This window comes from Copadichromis virginalis, linkage group LG22 (genome assembly GCF_057382275.1).
Source record: "Copadichromis virginalis isolate Kocher_CV1m ecotype Utaka linkage group LG22, C_Virginalis_male_GT1.1, whole genome shotgun sequence".
NCBI classification, from domain to species: domain Eukaryota; kingdom Metazoa; phylum Chordata; class Actinopteri; order Cichliformes; family Cichlidae; genus Copadichromis; species Copadichromis virginalis.
The window spans coordinates 20,823,544-20,840,518 of record NC_140638.1 but is presented as its reverse complement, the minus strand read 5'-3'; the positions used below and the strand labels follow the sequence as shown (position 1 = coordinate 20,840,518).

At 38.7% G+C, this 16,975-nt stretch overlaps 1 protein-coding gene across 1 annotated transcript in view; it reads left to right on the top strand.

Annotated features, from left to right (window-relative positions):
- calcr (calcitonin receptor) overlaps window positions 1-16,975 on the top strand; it is a 66,428-nt gene that overhangs the window by 17,417 nt on the left and 32,036 nt on the right. Inside the window, exons 2-4 of the mRNA XM_085445410.1 lie at window positions 11,412-11,479; window positions 15,965-16,115; window positions 16,527-16,634. Of these exons, the coding sequence (XP_085301536.1) occupies window positions 11,435-11,479; window positions 15,965-16,115; window positions 16,527-16,634 (304 nt within the window). The 5' untranslated portion in view covers window positions 11,412-11,434. The remainder of the gene's footprint in view (window positions 1-11,411; window positions 11,480-15,964; window positions 16,116-16,526; window positions 16,635-16,975) is intronic.

Below are 16,975 nucleotides of genomic sequence, written 5' to 3'. Positions count from 1 at the left end.
TAAATTTGTTACTTTTTGTTTAATGGTCATACAACACGATGATTTCAGTTGCTATAAGCCAGTGTCTCTGCAAGTTTGCAAGAGTTTGTAGTGTAGCACAATTCTGTTCGAGGAACTGAGAGATCATATCGCCATGAAAGTAGGTCTTTAACTAAACACCATTTCAGCAGCGGCCCTCGGGATCCGATGACATTGGTAGGAATTAATCACCCGTATGCAAATGAGTGAAAGCTTTGAAAGCACTAATCACACCAGTGTTCATCTTTTGTTGACTGGGCTGTTTGCATGACTAGCAGTGTTTAACATCTGTAATGATTTTGTTCTCTTGATTGACTGATTTGCTGCTTCAGCATCAAAGAAGGTGACTGTGTTCTGCCAAAAAAAAAAGAAAAATAGATCAGAAGGATGCTTTTCCAAAGCATCTGAAGAGAACTGGATATTTATTATCTAAAAATAATTAGATTTCTTTGTTGCAGCAAAAACACAACAAAGACAAAAATAAAAATAAAAATCCTGCAGAAACTGGTTGGTCAGACAGACCCAGTGACATCTTAATCCTGCATGCTTCCTAAATGCCATCTTATATATTAAACCTTTAAACTCCAGTTTCTAATCCAGGCTTTCTGAAAAAAAGAACAAAAAAAATGAAAGTGAAATGAACCCAATAAAATCATGACTGGATTTTATTTTTAACTTCAAAAAGATGACTTAATAAAAGTAATAGGAAATTGATGCTTATTTGTGAAGTTTACATATCAGCCTTTTTTTTAAGCTGAAGGAAACTGCGAGACAGCATCGCACCCCAATCGCACATCCACAGGTGCGATCTGACCAGTCAGCCGGCAAAATTTGCCACCTTATCAATGCTGGCGACTTTTCCATGTTTAGCCTATAAGCATAATGCTGAGTGATGGTCCATTTTTTGTAAACCCACAGTAGTAGAGTTTCCATCAGAAAATAATCACTTGTGAACGTGAAGGGAATATTTATCTATTTGCATACTTGGAAAGAAAAGACACAGCTTGACAAACCTCAAGTTGAAAATTCATAGAAAATACAAAGCGATAAAAAAAAGAAAATCAATTTTTGTTCTTTTTTATTTGAGAAGTTTTGAAATTTTAGGAAACATAAAATGTACAAATAAATAAATAAGTTTGTGCATGATGCATCGCAGAAGTGCAATACTAAATGTCACTAAAGGCAATTCATCAGGTAAAACTTTCATTATTAGATATGTGGCATACGTATCCATACAAGGATGATACTTATATTATTTGAGGCATGTAGAATCATATATTTTTGTAAGGAAAGAGCCATTACTTCATGACATTGTGGGCAGAAAGAACAAAGAGCGCCGGCTTTCCAACCGGCCGGTTGGTTCAGCTGCAAAACAGACAGAGACGCGTGGGGAATTTTGAGTCCTGGTGGTCCCTCCACACATTAATGCAAAGACAACCATGACCTTGATAGACAAACAGAGACGGTGGAAAAAAAGAGCTGAAGAGCGAGAAGTAGAAGGAAGTTGTGGGCGAAGTTTGCAAAAATCAAAGCTAAATGGCTGCCAGGATACATACAGGACATGTAACTCAATACGTGGGAGAAGTTTGCTTTTCAAGCTCAGTTGCACTTCCTTCCGAATTTATTCCAAGAGGAAAACAAGTAGTTTTGTATTCATAAACAATCCCCGATTAGCATGTGCAAGAATTATCACCCATCTGTTCCTATCTGCTCTGCAGAGCGTTTAATTTCTTCTGGTTAATTCTCAGTGCTGTGGAAGTGTCACAGCTGCAACTTTAGAGTCAGTAGAGAAGCTTCTTAGTTTAGGAGCTTAGGAGGCAAATCATTTCCTCAGAGGTGGTGGAGAACAAAACAGAGCAAAAAAGGAAATTTAAGGAGATTGCATGTGCTCGCCAGGAAAACAAGCCAGACATTCAGCTGTAAAGAAACTGCATTTATGGATGCACAACTGCTGAATGTATGAATAGATACTGATTAGGTTGCTAAAGTTATAACATTTGTATATTGTCAGTGTTGTGTTTGATGCTGGAAAAATCCAACTAGAGACGTCTCTGGTTAAACGAGTTGCAGATACTTAGCATTCTTCAGCCAGAAGGGTTGATTTTATCGGGCCAAGCATTTGCACTGCCTTCCACGGCTCTTGTGATACTCTGCTCTGACCTACATTTTCTTTGATCTGAGATTTCCAAGAACAGGTTGCGGGTGTAAATAATTTGTTGTTTTTGCAGAGACACAGAGCTCAGAAGCAAAGATCCACACTGCATTTTATTTATAGTGGCGGACATACAGTAAGTGAAAAAGCCTTCCAACGCATGGTCTGGGCAGACTGCTGGACCCCACTGTAAAGCCCAATTTAGGCTAGTTTAGGCATGTGACAAAAATGGAGGGGAAAAAAAGCATTTTCACTTTGGGATGGAGGGAAAAAGAAAAGTTGTCCTTAAGATGCACAGGCACACCTTTGCCTGCTCATTACAGTTGAGTTATTAGCTGTTGGAGCTGAAGAGTGGCTTGGGAGCCTCCAACCTGTTCCATGTAGTCACAGTTAAACCCTGTGCGGGAAATGCTGAGATGGCTCACCATCTGCCTGGCAAACACCAGTTAACTCCAATAAACATGTGATGTATGCTTCTGGTGCTTTAAAAGAGACCATTTTAGTTAGAAGAAACTGAAACAGTGGAATCATGGGCAGCGGTTTAAGTAACTGTATCTGGAAGTCTAGAGTATGATAGACTGTTCCCAAAAGAGGCCTGTTCCTTGTATTCATGTCTCCCTTCTTTACCTGCCTTTATAATTCTTCGTCTCTCTCTACTGTCTCCCTATTTAATTTCTTTCTAGTCTAGGAGAGGAAGTGTGTGGGACGTCATGGAGTTAAAGATCAGGTATAAATCAACTGTTTACACAGAGCCAGGGAGAGTCTTTCTATTACAGGAGACTTGTCCCGACCAGCTGGAACACAGACCAAACAATGCTTCCTTGCTTCATCCCCCTCTTACCATATTCTTGCCACTTCGCTGCTAAATAACAGGCCTGGTTTCAGAAAGGCACTTGAGTGCAGACAACAGGGCTTTTAATAGAAGGGGGTGGGGGGAGGTGGGGTGAAGAGAGGGATTTTAAATGAAGATCTCTTTTGTGCACTCACTGAAAGGTAATCAGAGAACTACTGTAGAATGCCTAAAATGCATGAGACATGCAGGAAATCCTGAAGATGAGACACATTGTGCTGGAGGAGCTAACTGTACAATCACTTTTGCTTTGTGTATTCAGTTGCAGCTTGATTTGTTTGCTCATCATGGAGATGAGTCCCCCTGTCAAAACGTTTTTGGTCTTCCATTGGTCATCCACAGTTCGCACCACAGAATCAGCAGCGGCCTTGGTTTTGCTCGAGGAGACAGTCCCGCTGGATGGTCTGTGTGGGTGGTGTAGACTCAGTGGCACATGATGATCCTATGAAACAGCGATTCTCGACTTGTTTTTGTTTGTTTGTCTGACAGCAATTTAGATAAGTTCAAGTGCGTTTTCATGTAAAATCAGCTCCCATCTTTCAGCCCCTGAATAATCTTAATATGTACAATTCATTTTCTCTGGGCTCAGCAGAGTGTTGCCTTCATGAAAAACCGGGACTGTTGTGGAGGGCCGCCACAATAAGCTGCCCTCAAAACTCTGCAGACTTTACACACCAGACATGTAAAATCTGTGCAAATATTTTGTGCGTTAATATTTACGTGAGTCTGCCCGTGTAATTTCACTGGATGAATTTGTAAAATTTATTTTATTGAACTGAGCTTGATTTTTTTTCCCCGTCCTGAATAAACAGATGTGACCAATCAGACCACTGCACATGGCAACAAGTGCACTTCTAGCTCAAAACATGCACACATCAAGCTCATTTGAACCATGAAAAACCATGAAATTTCCTCTGCTGCTGCCTTCTCCTGTGAATTGGATGAACCAGGAATCTCAGTTTCTTCCTTTTCTTGTTTAGAAACATCAGGACTAAAGCACTGCCTGATGTCGACTTCATTTTCTTCTAAATGCTGAAGCAGTTTCCGCAAAAACACAATGTGTAGAGTGTGTCTATACGTTACAGAACAAGCTTATATCTGAATTTTGTGTTGCTTTTTTGCAGTCTGTAATGTTTGCAAATTCAAAGTCTTCACAACGGATCAAGTTTTGCTCTGTAATATTTCTTGAGTTTAAATAAGAAAAATGTGTATGCCCAAATACATATATATGTTTTTTAAGGTTTTTCATTGCAAGAGAAGAAAATGGTGCAACACTAATAGTGTTGTGGTGTGGCCCTCCACAACAGTCCCAGTTTCTCATGTGGTCCCTTGGGAAAAGTTAATTGCTCCTGCCTGTTAGTTAATAGCCATTCTATGGTGACAGGTAAAGTGAAATTAGTGACACTAATGAATGTCTGTCATTATGCATCATTACTGGCAGGTGCATGGTCACACAACTGTAATTTCTCATGTCTCTAAAATATTTAACCTTTCCACTGTGTGATATTCAGCAGCATAATCCGGTCTGTATACTGGAAAAGAGCTTAAAGTATTTATACTGAGATAACACACATGTGGAATAATTGCCTGCTTTAGACATCATTTTGCCTGTAATATCAATCTAGTTAACCGAACGCTGGTATTTATTTTAGTACCGTATTAAAATCTCTACACCCCAAGCCGGAGCCATTAACTTCCACTTGTGCTCTAACTGCATTTTATCCCCCATACACTGAAAAACAGTCTCATTTGTCTAAGCTACAGAAACTATGGTAAATAATACATTTTTTTTATTTATAGGCACCTTTCAGACCCTCATGGTCACCTTACAGTGGACTTCTATTTATGTAGCGTTTTTATACTCTGAGCACTCAGAGGACTTTACACAACAGGCTCCATCTGTACACTAAAACACACATGTTCATACATGCACTTTTTAAGCATCATGCCCACTCCTGAGAAACGACTATAATATTAATCCAGTATAAACAGTAGTGCGCTGCTTCACCGGAGTATATATTTTAGCTGATGTGTGTGCTCTCTGATCTCTCTGTGAAATATGCTGCGGAACAACAATTAGCAATAGCACTGTTCTAAAATGCAACCAAGTGAGATGAAAAAGAAAATTCTATAACAGGAAGCTGTTTAATGTTTTAACCACTTTTTTAGCTGACATATATTTTAGGCTTGCCTTGGGAGTGAGAGAAAAAAGCTTTGAAAAAGAAGCTGGAAAGGCAGACCTTTTTTAAAGCAGGAGATTGTAAGAGAAAGGAAGGAGGGCAAGGAGAAGGGGGAGCCGGAGTGAAGACAGGGGGAGGCGGACAAGAGAGCGATAGAGAAAGGAGGTGATAGGGGGAAAAGATTAAAGGAGCTGGAGATATATGGAAACGAAAATAAAGGCCAGAGAGGAAATCAGAACGCTGAGAAAAGTGGGATATGGAGGCGGTGGAGGAGGTAAATGCATGGAGAGGAAACAACTCTAGCTGTTCTTTTTACTTTAATTGGAGAAACATTTGGTATATTTTTAGACAGAGGATAAACCTAAAAAACACGAACAAGTCTTTTCACATTTTTCCAACTTTAAAACGTGACTCATAGCAAAGTGTTGGAAGTGACTGATCAGTCCACACGGGCAAAGCAGTGCAAAGGTTTTTATCTTCACTGGATTTTTCTCTACTTGTTCTTATTTGTTGGCATGCTTTGTCTTGTTAAAGTTTATTATAGTTTGAAAGTAAACTTGCAGAGACTTTAAATAGCTGGCGATATATGTACTTATTCATCACAAGGCGTTTTTTTAATTTATTTATTTTCGCCCAGGGCGATGCAATTTATTGGAGGAAATGGTTGTGAAAACTCTGCTGGTAAACATTCAATCTGTGAAATTGAATTCTGTGCTTTGAATGATATAAACAGGCTTTTATAGTGACGGACTTAAGCTGCGTTGAATCCACAAAGTTTGCTTACTGTTGCAGGAAAAAAAGAGATTTCACATAAATGTAGGAATATATTGATATATTGTGGTTTAAGAGACAGACCTCATTGTGCTATATAACACAGTAACATTACTTCATCAGCTTCATAGATTACCTTTAAGAAAATGGGTTATTTTATCCCAGTGTGCTTTATTTTATGAGGCGCTTTAAGGATTATATATGAATATTTATGTATTGTTGCACGTGTGTTTAGTTTTTCTGCAGTCCGTTTGGCCCTAAGAGGCCAAACGGACTGCAACTTAAGAAAACACCAGCAATAAAAAAAAAACGCTGCAAAAGCAGCAAAACACAACAGAAATAAGAAAAAAAGAAAACAGAAATAGAAAAAAACTGATTTCCAAAAGCATAAGGGAAGTGTTTCTGGGGAGACAATAACCCTACGGACCAGTTGCAGGAACCAAAATATGCTAAGAATTGAGCTGGGAGACACTTAAAAGAAGTGGAGGATCTATCGGTTTTGTGAGGGAAAAAAAGATGAGAGGTAAGTGTGTTAGCTTAATTATTAGCCTAAAAATCCATCATCAGTATTATATGAATCATGAGAAACAAACACACTTACCTAGCATGTTTTGGTTCCTGCAACTGGTCCGTCGAGTTATTGTCTCCCCAGAAACACTTCCCTTGTGCTTTTGGAAATCAGTTTTTTCCTATTTCTGTTTTCTTTTTTTCCTATTTCCGTTTTTCCTGTTTCCGTTGTGATTTGTGTGCTTTTGTGGCGTTTTTCTTATTGCTGTTGTTTTCTTAAGTTGCAGTCCGTTTGGCCTCTCAGGGCCACTGTATTTTTCCACCAATACCAAAATACTGGATATACACTGATTCTATTGTTAACTCTTAATGAGTGAACATTGTCTCTTATTTAATGCGTATATGTACGATGTATCATCCACACGCTATTTCTAATCTTTATCACTCTCTTTGACAGCACAGGAGGCCGTCACATAGTATACATAAAACTTCCTGGGAAGTGCGGTTATGGATGTGTTGTAAACTTGAGTAGCAGTAAGGAAATTCCTCAGCTTGTAGATCATGCAGTTTATAAATCAGTTCAAATATTTTGCTCTTTAAGCAAGAATTATACAACGGCCTTGCGGGTAACATTCACAATCTGTCAGTTTATCAGACTAATCCACCTGAGCTCGCATCATGATCCGGCTCATTTATCGCTACCTGGCAACGGCATGCCAGAGCACGTCTGTGTGCCTGCTCCCTTCAGCCTGAGCGATGGGGTCTGAAACGGTGAGTCAGGAGACGCTGCATCGGGCCGCCGCATCCTCCATCACCGATGTGATGTCAGCACAAATCTGTGTTGTCACAGTGCCTGTGACCGCTCGCTGCATGAGGAAAGAGAAGAGATGAGTGGCTCTGTCTGCTGCTGTCAGTTTGATATAGGGACGACATAAAGAGAGGCAGAAAAGGGGAGAGGAGGAGAAGGAAAAACGGAGGGAAAACACATAAATTTCCAATAAGAAGCAGCACACACAAAGTTGACATTGCGCCCTTTACACGTTTGCAGTTTGTTTAAATAAAAAAGGCACAAATCTAGATTCTAAGCTTAAAAGAAATCTGCTGTTGGAATCACCAATCAAAGACAAAAGACATAATAGAAGCAGCTGATGTCATCATTTTGAATTCATTTAATATATAAAAGCTAAAGACATACTGCTTTTAACAGTCATTTAGTCTCTAGCTTACCCTTAAAGTGAAAATAAATGGTTTTCATTGTATTTTATTGTATTTTATTTAGAGTATAACTAATGTTGCACCTAACCTGCTGCAGCTACGCTCGCTCTGCATCAGCTTCCAGTCCTAAACAGCGCTGTTATACTGTTTACGTTCTCCTCTGTGCCCCCTCATCCTGTTTGAGCGCTCGCTCTCATCTTCTCTACGGGGAGTGTGCGGAGCTTCATGCCTCACTGTTCTTATCACATTGGACCCATCCGCCTACAAAATGCTCTGGGGTCTATTTTTAGACACGTACATGGAGCTAATGGGAAAGGATAGCCTAACCTCTTCCCTGATGAAAGTCGAATATAGCCTGGAGATTTGAGTTTGAGTCCTGTCACGTGTGAAGCAGAGCTGTTAAGATTTGAAACGTGCAAATTTATTATTGATGGGCAGAGAGTGTGTTATAATGTTGAAATGCTCCAGGGGTTATTGATGTCTCAAACAGTCCCAACCACCGAGTACACACCCAGTTCCCATAATCTTTATAACAATGCCTACATAGCAGCTCTCCTACTACTTCAATTATGCAATAGGTGCCTTAAAAACCTGTCCATAGGTGTATTTTCTGATTTTGTTTGAATTCTTGTTACCATCTAAAAAAAAATAAAAATTAACTTTTTTTGGTTTGTTTTTTTACTTTGGACTATACCCAATGTTTCCAGTGTTTATGCTAGCCTAAAAACCTTCTGTAGCTCTATCTATCAGAGTAATATTGATATTCACAGAGCCATTAAAAGTGGCATTTAAAATTTAAAGTGCTTTCCTATTTTACATACATAAAATATATGAAATAATTGAAATAATTCAGTACCATTATTTCCTGCCTGACAGTTTCAGTCGTTCTCAGTGATGCCTTTTCTACTTGGCATGAAGTGAGTAATGTCATTTGTCCTAACAGCGTTTAACTGTTATTTGACTCGTTGTGGAAAGTCTCTGCCTCACAGAATATGCAATTAATCCGCTTTTAGATAAATTCACATGCGCGTGATCACCCAGTGGTGATTAGCAGGATACGTGACTGATGTGGAACCTCTGTGCTGCAGTAATAGTAGTGTTCATGGATCTTCTGCTCCTAGAGGCAATTTTGGGATCCATACTTCTCCCTCGCCTGTCATGTCTCATCTCTTTCCTAATGATCGCTATATTTGTGCGCTTCTTTGTTTTCCTTCCCCGCTTCTTTTCAAAGCAGCGGTGAAAACTGCTTTGTCGTTATGATCTTCAGCTTTTAGACACTGAGGTGGACCCAGAAAAATAGTCCAGTAAATTCTGGTCTATTTTTGGGAAAATATAGAGCAGTATTTAGGCTTGGACTGAAAATGTTTGGTGATTAGGAGTGGGCTAATTACAGTCATTCTCTAACTCATTATTATTATTATTTATAATTGTTATTTAACCCTTTAAGACCTACCATAGAACCCAAATCCGCCAGAGCTTATATTATATTTTTACATGCTGTAGTGCCATTTTTGGGAGCATTTCAAGCTGATATACATCAATACAACCATTATAGCCCACATTTTAATAATATGTATGCATTAAGTGCATAGTAATTACATAAATTGCAAAAAAGTGCAATAAACTACAAAAAAATTGAAAATCTTTTGTTTTTTTTAACATATATTTCTAGTTAGAGAAATTTAAGAGGCTTATCTCTCAAAACTGTAAATACAAAAAAGTTGCACAAAATAGTTTACAACCACAGGAAATTTATTCTGAGTGTCTTCATAGTTTTATTTTTGAAATACACCAATTTTCATATACTGCAGGAAAAACGAAAATAAATATTATATTGCAAATTTGCCAAAAAAAACAGCATATGCATCAAAATAAGCTAAACTATATATAACAGCAGTGCAATATGAGTCCTAAGCATCCCAGAAATGACACAGAATGTCATAGTCAAACATAACTTTTAAAAACACCAGTATAGGCTCATAAGGCCCTGATGGTAAAACCGTGTTTCTGGAATATTATGTTTTTGTTGCTGCAAGTGCTTCTATGCAATTTTTGCAAAGCTGTATGTGGAACGAAACTGTGACCGAGGACAAGCTGATGGCATAAGATGTAAGTACAACTCCTCCAGTTTCATATGCAAAAAAAATTATTGCGCTAACTTACGTGGTTGCAGTGCTACTGGGATTTAAAAATAGTTACGCAAAACCTCCAACCGGCTTTAAAGGGTTAAACCTAATTCGTGGGATTTTAGCAGTTTTTCAGCCCAAGTTGTACATTTAAGATCACCTCTGTGGGCTCTAGATTTTTGTATTTTTAAAACCCCAAATTTCAAATGGATCAGTGTATCTGTGACAGTCTTATTGTGTTGTGTCATTTGTGTTCACTGAGCTTTGGTTTACACTCGATTTGCATTATCAAAAAATCTGTGACCATGAGCATAAAACTTACTTTATATATATACATATATATATATACATATAACTAGTCAGTAAATGTCAGCATGTATTTCCACAAAGGGACTGGTAGAAAACATTTCCTGTTTTCTCAATCACAAACTGTAAGCTGTAAAATTTTGCAAAATACTTTTATTTAGAGTTAGAGTTAAAAACAATTCAACATAACTTAAAAATCAAAAGAAAAAGAAGGATACAGTCTTTGGGTCTTAAAAGTGAAAAAGATTTGATAAAGCCATGAGCAGCTATAGAAAACTGAATGATAAACCGTGTGATTCAAAAAGAGATTTACAGAAAGAAAAAGTTTGGTTTCCCATTGTCTTAATGAAAGCCTTTGGAACCGTTAACAAAGGCCCGGTCAGAAGATGTCAAGCAGCGGCCCGGATCATATGAAGTTAACATCTCATAGGTATAGACAGGAGTCAGACCATGAAGGGCTTTAAAAGCCAGCAATAAAATGTTCAAATGAAGTCTAACACTAACAGGTCACATCAAAGGAAACCAGTGAAACGTCGAAACATAAGAACTGGAAAAGATTCAAGGGATTCCTGTTCAGACATCAGCATCGCTAGACTTACACTCTTGGCAGATCCAGGTATATTTGTCATCCTAAAGCTAAGTAGCCTACCATCCGTGTGCGTCTGAAGCCAAACAAATACTATAAATTGTCCTTTCATGGTGATTTATTGGACTGGCTCATGCATGCGTATCGTACCCCCTGGGCCACTGTGGGGTGTGGAGAACAACCAGTGGGTCATTGTAACTGTTCAAACTGCAGAATGATGGGTTTTCAACAGGGACTCTGTTAGCCTGAGAAAAGAGACCTGAAGAGAATTTTAATCTCACATGCACTCGGTTACTGAACCGTCCGCCCAGCTCCTGTCGTCCTGCGGAGCTAGATGCTCAGCGCAAAATGATTAATGAGCATCAACTATTTCGGTCCGAATATGTTTCTGCTTTTCATCATTCTTTTTGCTCTCCCAATGTAAAGTTACTCCTTTTATGCCATTGTTTCGCATCCTGACAGACACGCCGTCTCACCATCTCCCAGGCACGCGCACAAAGGCGAGGAGTGTGGAATGTCACAAACTGCAGCGCTACTGCAGTGTTTTGCATTTCAGATGACTGATTGCTGTGACTGTTTTCTCCTGAGAAGCTGTAATCCTGATTTGAAACAGCACACTGTTTGTTTAGTCAGTCACCTTCACAGTAGACAATTTATTTTTCTGATAGGTTTAACATGTTGTTCTCCTCCCTCTCTCTAGAGATCTCCCTGTGAGAGGAAGATATGAGGTTAATGGGCTCCATTTGGATCCTTTGGTTTCTCCTGGTGGTAAGCTCACTTTTTACACAAGGATGTACAATGGCATATATTTCTGAAGGCCCTATCTCTCACTTTGCCAATTTTGTATGCTGTACATGTTTCCTGAACAAGATTCAATTCTCATTAAAGGGATGTATAATATGTTGTGGTCTAGTGGTTTTCTTTAACCAGCAAATTCACTCACCCTGTAAAATTAACTGTAGAACTACCCCAGTTTAAATATCCCCCAATATAAATGAGCCAAGTATATATATGTATAGATGTGCATTTTCTATTCTATTCAAAATATAGCTGATCCTTGCCCTTTATGCAGAAGATCACAACAGTTTTAATGTAAAATGACATCTTCAGATGCAAAAAGACACATTGGACAAGTCATTTCTTAAACTTATGAATATTTTAGTGGATTTCCAATCAAAAGATCAAAAAGGTGTGATTTAAGCGTGACTTTCAGCTTTAGTGCAAGAGGTTTAATTTATTATTTGTGTTACATTAAATCTTCATACATAGCACACCATTTTCAGAGGCTCAAAAATAATTGGACAAATTAGGATTCCTCCCTTGAGATGCTCTGCCAGGCCTTTACTGCAGTAGCCGTCACTTGCTTTTTCATGGTTGGTGCAACAGGCTGGAAAAAGTTCAAAGGCTTTGATTAACACTCTTGAATTCACAGCAGGTAAGTATTTACAGCGTTTCGCAACACTACTAAAGTTGATATTGAAACACTGGGTTTCAAATCTTTCTCTTTTTGTAGGTTCAAATCCAGTTACCACTTGTTCACTGTTCTCTCAGCTTGCAGGCAGAGCTTGGTTTTGGTTGCTTTCACGAGTAGAACTGCAGGTAAAATTCTGTTTTCCACAGCTGTGTTTACTGCGACATATTCTCCACACACGCTAGTGCAGGTAAGTTCCCTCCAAACCCACAGGTAAGTATTTTTTGTGAGAAAAAGAGTAAGTCAGGCAGGCACACCAGGACACAATCTGCAAAAAAAGGAGGACAGGTCAGGTAAGTATGGCGCACTGGTCACCAAGTTAACAAGCAAATAAGGTAAGAGGTCTAAATTAGTCATTCCTACAAGAAACAGAGAGGAGAACAAGGGTTATATACTGCTGCTGGTAGCAGATGAGGATCTACTTGTGGGAGGAGTAAACAAAGTTAATACTCAAGCCCACACACACGATAGAGAGAAGAGAGATGGAGCAAATGGAGAAGATCGTTTGTTTATACTCTTTTGTAAAGCGTCCTTGGGTTTCTTGAAAGGTGCTGTACAAATCTAAGCTGTTATAATTATTAAAAGAATGAAAGAAACTTAGAACCTGAGAGGACAGGGGGACCATGACATACTGTGGGTCTTTCTGTTTTCAGTTTTCATAAGTGGAGGCAGAGATTCAGGTGAATGATTTGGCCATTGAAGAATACTCCTTTTCTTTGCCTTGAGAAATTCTTGGGTTGCTTTTGCAGTAAGCTTTGGGTCATTATCCACGTCCACTGTGATGCACTGTTGGATCGGTTTTGCAGCATTTGGTTAAATCTGAGTAGAGAATATAGCCCTGTCCACTTCACAATTCATCCTGCTGCTTCCATCAGCAGTCACGCCATCAGTAAACACCAGTGACCCAGCTCCACTGGCAGCCATTCATGCCCATGCAATAACATTTCCTCCACTGTGTTTGACAGATGATGCAATACACTCAAGCTGTTTTTCTCCTCAATATCTTTGTTTTCATCCGTCCATCTGCTCAATGGGGTCTTTAAGGTATTTTCTAGCAGAGTTGGGACTTCTTTTTCTTGAGCGTTAACCAGTGTTTTTCACCTTGTTGTATTGGATGCTGTTGTTAACCATGGAAATTATTTTGTGATCATCCACATCATTGTGGTCTTTCAGGCCGCTTGGTGTTGCTGAGCTGGCCTCTGCGCTCCTTCTGTTTAAGAATCACCAGATTGCTGATTTGGTCACTTCTAAAGTTTTTTTTTCTCTCTCTCTGTGAAGTTTATTTTGGTTTTTCAATCCTAATGATGATCTTTGTCTTTATATCGACATCTCTTTTTTCCTCTTTGGAGAGCTAAAGTGAACAGCTACCAAATTAAGGTTCAACGCTTTGAATTAATTCCAGATGTTTTATCTCCTTAATTTGTGATAAAAAAAATAATGAGGGAAGATGGAACTGCTTGCCAGTCAACTGTCCAATTACTCTGAGCCTCTGAAGCCTGGGGGCGATGTATAGACATGTCTGTGATTTTTAAACAGTTAATACAATACTTTTGTAAAACCTTGATTTAAAAGTCTGCACTTCAATCACATCTTGTTTGTTTGATTTAAAATCCATTGTGTTGGTGCTCAGAGTCAAAATAACAAAAACGGTCTCATTGTCTAAAGCACTTAACCGCACGATTGCATTCTGGAACAGGATTGGGGAAGTCAGTCACAAGGTTACTTTTAATGACGAGGCTCTGCCCGATTTTATTTGAGCTTTAATTAGCTTTAAATTGTCTTTTTATTTCTTACATTTGTTACTCTGGATTTATTCTGTTGCTCTTGTAACACACTTTGTAATGGCAATTTTGAAAAGTGCTATGTTAATAAAGTTATTTGTCATTTTGATAACAGCACATCCTTTCATCAGCCACAGAAAGAAGTCACTTTTTTAGTTTTGGTTTTATTTTTGTACCACTTTTGTGCCGCTATGTACATGGCCTCAAAATAAAGGCTATACACGTATAGCAAAAATTAATGAAAGGCAGTGGAGAGTAGAAATTGTGATCTTTATCAAAGAAAAATGGATTAAAGATTCACTATGCATAAAACACCAGGAGGTAAACTTCCTGTTAGAGGTTAATAGAGGCAATAAAGGAAATAAAACCTAATGCAATAATCTCGTATTAATAACCAATCTCTGGACATTATATGAATGTCCAATAGCAGTGCCATATAAACAACAGCCTACAGTAGAAAGCTCTTAATGGAGATCTTGACCTCAAATCTTGATCTTGGGCTCTTCTGAACACCAGGATCAGATATTTAATGCACCTTGGAGAGCTATGACATTTCCCCAGCCCCAGCTTTTGAGGAATGTCATCAATTAGCTTAATGGGGCTGTTGTAATCATCGGTCACAGAGCGTAACACAAACCGTATGTCATATAGGGATGACATGTTTTGGCATGGTGTTCTATCATGTAATGATGTGCCCTATTAAGGTATTACAATCAAAAGTCAAACTTTGAAGTGGAGCTTGTACAAATTATGGTTAGTTGAATAATTAAGGTCTTAATAAAATGATCTTCAACACCAACTGGGTGAAAAATTTTGAACTTTTTACAGATTTTTTTGAGTCAACGGGCTTCATGGAAAATCATTTGGTATTCTTCAATGTCGCAGGGAGATGGAAGTTTACTTTCCTAGCCTGCATTTCTGCTTGAGTTGAGGACGAGGTCTTCCAGCTAAATATGTATGCCTGATGTACCTGTGCAGGTCTGCCACGTGTTTCTGTGTTGTGTGGTTTTGTCATGTTGAATACAAAAGACTTGTGTAGGTGATGAAGCTGTTAGACCATGACATGCGAAGTTGTTTTATTTTTTCTCATTCAGCTCAGCTGTTGATACTGGTGGTGGCCTGGTGGTCGTATGTATGACGTCATTTACTTCAATGCTTGGAGTGACATCATATGTACGGCTGCTAAACTGCTACATGGGACATCAGCTCTCAAACAAAAGCCACTTTTTAAAAACCTGCTTTGTATTTTTCTTTTTTTTTTACAAACTTTTTATCGTACAGGTAAGGACGACACTTTGATCTAGTCACAATTTGTATTTCCTCCACAGACAACCAGGGGATTGTGGGTTTGCATCTCATTTGTGATATGTAGACACAATCTCCCAAGCAAAGTACTAAATTTCCACAAAGAATTTGGAAAATGCAAGTGCACGAGCCTTCGAGAGGCTTAATTTTCAGCCAAAAAAAGAAGGAAGATAAGTCACAGCAAGATGGGCTCTTTATCCTTCAGTGAACAGCATTATCAGAATCAGCATTTCACATAGCGGGCTCTCCATTTTAATGTTACCTCCAAACACAAACAATAGAGCAGAGAAAAGATTCATTGGGAGAAAGTCAGCTGCTTAACGTCCTTTGTGAGCTTGCAAACATTTTAATGAGTTACACAAATGGAGCGTGAGTAGAATTTCAAAGCAGAGTGAAATCCTCATCAGAAAAGCTTTGAAGATGCTTCAAAAACTTTCCATGCTGACTTTTTTCATTTTTTTCTATCCTTTATCCAAATGCACATCTTTATCCAAGCATAATAAAACTCTGAGATATTATAATTGAAACCTACATCACCATTCAAGATGATATTTACCTTTTTTTTGGACGATCAAAGAAATGTAGATCAGAGCAGAAACCGCAAACAACACAATGATGCTTCCCTGCCCACGGCACGTATTGCACTTAGTGTAGTGCATGTCCTCCTCTCAACTCTAATTCATGTTGTCTCCACAGTGCAGGACAGCGGAAGGCACTGACTCAATCTCAGACCCATCGCTCAGTCCTCAGCAGAGCATTGTAGAGGGACAAAGTGTGCAGGCGCTGAGCCAGGGTCAATACAAATGTCTCGAGCTGTCCCGCAAAGGCCGCCAAGAAAGCAGAACTGGTGAGAGGTCCCAAATTAATTTCAGGCTTCTTGAGACCAAATCCATTAACTCTGGGAGGGCTTTGCAGGTGGAGTGATGTAAAACTATTGAATGGGACCAGAACAATGTTTGTGTTCTTGTTAAAGATGATAGTGGTACTGCTGCAAGCTAACTGGCCCAATAGGGCTTTTAAAGTTTAGGCCGCAAGACGTAATCACATCTGTAGAGACATTATTTTACATTATATTACTCTGACTAAATAAATGAATAATACAAAATTTTTTAAATTGTAACGTAATGTAGAAAAGACAAGGACATTTTCCCTTTTTAAGTTTTTTCTTTAATAGTATACTTATGTAAGAAAAATAAGTGTTTATGATAGTAATTACACCCCCCCCCCACTTTTTTTTTTCTTTTTTTCCTTCTTCGAGGGGTGCGCTGTGATTACATGTGGGATGGTTTGTTGTGCTGGGATGAGACACCAGCCGGGACATCAGTAACACAAAATTGTCCGCATCATCCTCAACTCTACCCGACTGGTAAGAACGTTTTTCGCATCTCTCACTAGATTTACAGCAACAGGCAGTCTGAAGTGAGACCTGCTGGGTAACATCGGGAAAATGGCTAATCGTGTCTCACAGAGGCCAGATAGCTTGCTTAACTTTGTTCTGTAAGGACTTAAAATTTCACAGCTGCGGAGTTCTGCTTAGTTTTAGTGTATGGTTTTATGAATTTTATGCATAACAGAATTATTTTTAGACATATGTCTTAAACTTAATGGCTGATGCATGGAAACCACGCATCAGCCATTAAGTATCATCAGTTTTATTCATAAAGCAATAGAGTGATTGATGTGAAACTTAGCTGAGGCAGATTATCT